We start from the raw sequence: 6,302 nt of genomic DNA, 5'->3' as shown, positions 1-6,302 counted from the left end.
AAATGATTTTTTTTTTTTTCAGATTGACAGCTATGGAGCTTATGTGCGAAACTGAATTTCACACAAAAGACCAGTAAATGCAGTTCAGTGTTTATGAAGAGGTAGGTACTTTTCTTAAGAAAAAGTTTTAATATGCATTTTAAAAATATATATGATGACAACTTACCCAGCTCGCTTTGATGCAACTATGAAGAGAATTTGTTCTAATTCCAACGCTAAATACTTGCTGAATATATAAAAAAAAATTTTTAATAATTTGATTGTTAAATTGTTTATTAACATATATCATTTATATTTTACAGATAATGCGGATATGTACAATGAACTAATCGTAATCGTATTGCAAATGTTGAGAATGAGTAATTCTCTAATTAATATTTAAGTGAACGAAATTTTCAAATGGTGAAATATTGGCTAATCCATATTTATACGGTATGTGTAAATTTTTAGAATGTATTATAATTATTTTTCGCTTATACATTTTTAAATATGTGATGATACTCTCAATCCGACGCTATGATACATATATGAAATAGCTTATTTAGTACTGATTTTTCAAAAAATTCTTTATAATCAATAACAAGTTTTTGTATTTATCACAAAAGAGAAACTAGTTTTTGAGATTTTCCTGCATTAGTATGTCTTGTTATTGGTTGTAAAAATTTTAATTATTATAAACTTATTTACTTAATTTATTTTTTAATATAAAATTTAAAAAAAATTTTTGTTTTTTTTTCAGCACTTATAACGACAACTTCAAATTTTCTAAAAGTATTGATATGCAAAGAGGTAAGAATTAATTTCATATATGCTTTATTTTATATGTTCACATGATGAGTTTTTCTCGGATTCCCCATCATTTGATTTGTTAAATGAAACACATCCATTCTGATTTGATTTTTTAAATTCTTCTTTAAAAAATATATTAATGCTAAATATTAATATCGATTTATTTTTTCTTTTAGATTAATATGTAAATTATTAAAACGGTTTTATAAAAGTTCATTTAAAATGAATTGTCGGATACCACGGATGTTGAAATAGGTAATTAAATGAAACTATGAATTTATAAATTATTTCATATAAAATGCAGTTTAATTTCAAAAATGAAGTAATTGTCTATTTTAACATTGGCTATATAGTATATAATGTATAATTACTTTCTTTTTATATTTGAAAATTCTATAAAAAAATTTTTACAAATTTTATAGATTTCTATTTTGTAGATTTTAGATAGATTTATTTAATTATATTTAAATCATCAGATCATATTCTTAAGCCGTGTGTGAGTTCAAGTAAATTGAGGTAAAATAAATTGCAATTTCTTAGGGATTTTTTGCACTGCCTTATGTAAATATTTATTTATTAATTGCACTTATTATTTTCGGTTAAAAGTCTTCAAATTTATTAATTTAATTTATCTAATTTACCTATTCGAAATTGTGGTAAAAAAAAAATTTACCATTAATTTACTCGAACTCTCACACGGCCTTAAATGATTCAAGTATGAAATTTAAAGAAAATAAAATTTCTAAATTATTGTTTAATAATATTATTGCTATAAAAGACTTGAATTAGAATTTAGAATTTGCTGCTGCTTTTTTCTTGAAAATTATAGAGATAATTATTAGAGAGATTATTTTTGAATCCTGCATTTTTAAAGTTTAAATTTAAAGTTTGAAAAAAAAAATTATTTTGCATATTTTACATTTTCAGATTTATGACAATGATGATGAAGATGCATTACTTTCTACACAGTTGGCATGCGTGATTGGATACATCAAAAACAAATACCACACACATTCTAAATTTAGTACAAAGGATATACAGTAAACATTTTTTCAATATAATTCTTTTTTTCAGGTTTCTTACATAGTTTTAGACTTAAATATTAACAACAAAATATCAATAAATAATAATTTTATAAAAACTAAGAGATTTTTTATTTGAATAAATAATAACATTTAAAACATTTTGTACTTAAACTTTAGGTTTGAATTTGGGTAATTCCTTTATACGCTCTCTCCGTTTATGTTCCATTTCCTTTGCCAATTCCCAAGATTCCTTATCGAGCACTTTTTTCCCTCTTGCTATTGCTAGCAAGCGTGACAATGTGAGCAAGGAATGTAATTCATCGCTGCTATTGATAATTTTGTCTTTACGCATTTGTACATAATCTGTCTGTATCATTTCCATATTCTCCGGATCCATAGAAAATTCACAGAGTTTTGCTTCCGTGATGAAACGTCTAAATTGATCTAAACGATCAGGTTGCAAATAATGATGTGCAGCTTTTAAAGTTTCCATAATTATTTCTGCGGTGTTGTTATCGGTGTTAATTGGAATTCTAAAATGCATCTGTATAGATATAAAATATATTTATTTTATTTTATATAGATATGATATTTTAGGACTTACTGGAATCATGGTCTTGCCTTCGCTAAACACTAGAACTGGCACATCTGCCAAATATTTCATGTTATAATATTGAAAATCACATTGGATCTCTTGATTTTTAACAAGATGTACGATATTTTGCATAGCCAAAACCCCTTGACTGTTTAACTGTCCTTGTTGCATATGCGTCTCATCCAACACGAGATGCGTGTGAGGCGCCAGCTGCAGTAAACCAGAAACGAGTTTGTTTGTTTCGTAATCTTTTCTAAAAAAATATATTAAATTAAAACAAATTATATTTTAGATCAGTAAAAATTATAAACTGGGCAGAATTAAACTAGGAATGAATTAAAGAAATGAATCAAATAATAATACTTAGTATAATAAAAAAATCATAGATGGATGGATTGTAAATAAGGTTTGGCACTATCTTGCAACATGGGTACTTAATTAACATGCTTTTAATCTACGCTACGTTTCCATATGTCGCCTGCCACTAATATCTGGAGCAATAGCGAACGATTTCATTACTCGTCTTAAGTGCAAATATCAGCATAGTATAAAAAAATAAGTTCTTACTTGGGTACAAATGTACTGTTGTTGATGTTATCCAAGGTCATTGGCAGATAATGGCTTGCTGGCAGAAGTAGTTCTAAAATTTTATATAACTTATCCGTGTATGTAGATAAATCTTTCTGCGGAAAATTATAGATATTTAAAGAAAATTTACCAATACTTTCACCTTCCGAACGATTATATCTAAACGAAAAAAAGTTCTTTTATATTTTTATTATATCTTATAAAGATTAGCTCATAACTTACACAGTGGATATTAGATGTGAAATGAGATAGTCTGCTGCTAATGAATCATTGAACAAGCACAACGTTAACATCCTGTGCAAATCTTTGAATGCATTAACAGCATCTACTATTGGATGTGGTTTTAACGCTAAAATACGCTCGTCTAACAAGGGATTACAATGACGCAATCTATGCACAACAATTGCATGTAAACGTGGTATAATCGAAGGTGGTGGATTCTGTGCATGCAACTCCGTTGCACTAATGTACTGACACTCGTCAGTATCCATTGCGGTACCATCCAAAGATGGATCTACGGACAAGAAACCGACGGCATCAATTACTGTATCTAGAATATAATCTTCAAGATCATTATATATTTTAACCATACATGCTAAACTAGGGCGTTCAGGTATAGGGGAGTTCAACATGTATTGAACTCCAATTAGCGAACTTTTTGATTCTGTGTTAGCTATGGTCTCACTTTCCAAACACTGTCTTTTACTTGTTCCATTAACAGTTTTATCATTTGTACCTGTAGACGGTATATCTTCTGTTTCCATAAGTAATCCTTCATCTGTAAAAGCACGTTTTTTTGAAGTTGCATTTTCACTACTTTTTGCGTTCGCTGCGTTTTCCAAATTTTGTTTATTACAATCTGTTTCATAAGTTTGGGCCCATTCATTTAGACCAGGTATTGAAACAACAAAAAGTGTGCGTCTTTCTCCATGCACATTAGCATTTGATTCAAAATTGACGTTTTCACCGTTTTTCATAACAAGAGTGTCACGAAATTTTCCACATTGCAGTCTGGTGTCACCATTATCACTCTTTACTTCGTATTTTTCTAAATATATTTCTGGATCCACCATATCTTGTATCATGCCACGAAAACGCACTAAAGCATGGTTCTTGAGTTTGTGCAAAGGCGTATAGTTTAACAATGGGACTTTGGCCAAAAATTTAGGATCTTTCAATGCATCGCTTAAACTGTCAGTTTCTGTGAACTCCTCCAATGTTTTTGGCAGTATTATATTTTCAATTTCATCCGACATTTTTAAGTTAACTTAATAAAGCGATTAGCTTTTATACAAACGAAAACCTCACAAAACCACTTGCAACTTTTCGCGCTAAGATAATAAAAATTTGTCGGATTTGGCAGCACTGCTATTGACTGACAGTCAATAAGCAGGGTTGCAATAATTTTTTATAAATGTTTTGACGTGTAATTTTTTGGTGTTGAGATTTTGGTGAATCTTGACAAAATGTATAACACTCGAGATTAAATTATAACACCCTAGATTTTTTGCCATAGAAGCAAGATTGCTTTGAATTTCACAGCTGTTTTATATAACTTTACAGAGTGTGATTTGATTTGACATATGTGTTTATGAAAAATTACAATAATTTTATATGTACTCTAACAACATTCGATTGGGCAACAAAATTTGACAGATCAAGAGTAAGTCTAGATTGATTCCAGACTGACTAACCGAAAATACTACTAGTTTTGTTTTCTTGCTATCGACTGCATTTGTCTCTTAGGGTTTAAATAGGCTCAAGATAAATTACTTCATGATTTTCAAATCAAACTTAAGAACAGAGATCCAGAAACTTACGTTCACAATACAACGTAAATATCTCGAAAACTCTAGACATCTGTCAGTATAATAAACAAAAAATGACATATAAAAAATGCTCTGAATCGACAAAAACTGCTAAACGTACAAATCAAACCTTTTGGTTTGGTCCGTATTCGAGTGTTTAAAAAGTCTGTGCTTCGAGACATAAAGGCAAACATTTTTGCAACTCCGCTATCTATAAAAATTCTAACATCAAATAATTAGATGACATATTGTTGTTTGTAGCTTAAAGATACTTTAAAAACTTATCATCTATCCATATGCTGTTAAGTAATGTGAACAAATGTTATAGCTTCATGCAGAGTGCCACACAGTAGTTTGTGTAAGTAGAGTGCAATGCCCTAAGTAACTTGTACCAATGTAAACGACAAAAGCTCAAAGTTACTTAAGTAACTTACTAAGTAAACAGTGGAAACAAAGTATAAGGCTGAATTAATCTTCTGTATGTGACTTTTACCTTTAAATAATGAGAGTATTTTGTATAGTAACTTTTTATATTTATTAATATCATTGTTAACATTAGCTCTATTAATTTAAGATAAATGAACGATTTATATTAATACTCTATATAATTCATTTATAACAAATGCTTTTTAATTTTTTCATAAAATAATTGAAAAAATCCATCATTTCCCAAAGTAGAATATTTTATAAATGGGAAGACTTGGCAACTTCCATAATAAATTTTTGTGCCATCTGACATTAAGTTTGTTTACACAAATTATTTGATTAAGTTTTGAAGGGTTTTTTCGCGGTTTTATAATGTCAACATTAATGGAACAACGGATTTGCGTTAAATTTTGTCTTACCAACGAAATTTGCTGTTCCGACACCTACAAAATGTTAAAAAAAACCTACGGAGAATCATGTATGTCCAAAACGCGAACATATGAATGGTACAAATCATTTAAAGAGGGCCGTACCGTAGCCGAGGATCTACCTCGCTCTGGGCGCCCGTCCACATCAACTAACGACGAAAATGTAGAAAAAGCGAAGAAAATGGTACTTCAAAATTGTCGTGTGAGCGAGAAAGAGATAGCTGCTGATCTTGGCATTTCCACCGGATCTGCACGTACCATTTTAACCGATGTTTTGGGCATGCGACGCGTTTCTACTCGATTTGTGCCAAAGCTGTTGACCTTCATGCAAAAGGAACAACGCAAAGCTATTGCAGAGGATATGATATTTCAATCTTCTGAAGACACGACATTCATTCAGCGAATAATAACGGGTGATAAGATGTGGGTGTATGAATATGATATTGATACAAATGAGCAATCAACGGATTGGTTATTTGAAAGTGGGCCAATAAGCAAGAAACCACGACAAAGTCGTACAAAAGTTAGGACAATGTTGATTATATTCTTCGATTGTCATGGTATTGTTCACTCAGAGTTTCTTCCACAAGATCAGGCGTTTGATCAAATATATTACTTGTCTGTTTTACAACGTTTGAGAGAA

General features: G+C 29.9%; 2 protein-coding genes and 1 long non-coding RNA gene across 3 annotated transcripts in view; 2 read left to right on the top strand and 1 right to left on the bottom strand.

Annotated features, from left to right (window-relative positions):
• The first annotated feature begins 760 nt into the window (after nt 1-760).
• LOC119672151 lies at nt 761-1,802 on the top strand. Its single transcript, XR_005251870.1, has 3 exons — nt 761-789; nt 966-1,044; nt 1,717-1,802. It is a non-coding gene; the product is annotated as an uncharacterized LOC119672151 (long non-coding RNA).
• A 118-nt stretch (nt 1,803-1,920) lies between these two features.
• On the bottom strand, nt 1,921-4,338 carry LOC119672150 (mini-chromosome maintenance complex-binding protein; the record flags this gene model as incomplete). The annotated part of the gene is given in 4 exon segments (XM_038083128.1): nt 1,921-2,358; nt 2,419-2,662; nt 2,977-3,156; nt 3,220-4,338. Coding segments are annotated over 4 exon segments (1,836 nt in total). The 3' UTR covers nt 1,921-1,980.
• A 1,343-nt stretch (nt 4,339-5,681) lies between these two features.
• The window catches only part of LOC119679398 (histone-lysine N-methyltransferase SETMAR-like), an 899-nt gene continuing 278 nt past the window's right edge, over nt 5,682-6,302 (top strand). Inside the window, exon 1 of the mRNA XM_038091738.1 lies at nt 5,682-6,182. Within this exon, the coding sequence (XP_037947666.1) occupies nt 5,682-6,182 (501 nt within the window). The remainder of the gene's footprint in view (nt 6,183-6,302) is intronic.

This window comes from Teleopsis dalmanni, chromosome 1 (assembly GCF_002237135.1).
Source record: "Teleopsis dalmanni isolate 2A chromosome 1, ASM223713v2, whole genome shotgun sequence".
Taxonomy (NCBI): Eukaryota; Metazoa; Arthropoda; class Insecta; order Diptera; family Diopsidae; genus Teleopsis; species Teleopsis dalmanni.
The sequence above is the reverse complement of the archived record's forward strand: the minus strand, read 5'-3'. Positions and strand labels throughout refer to the sequence as shown.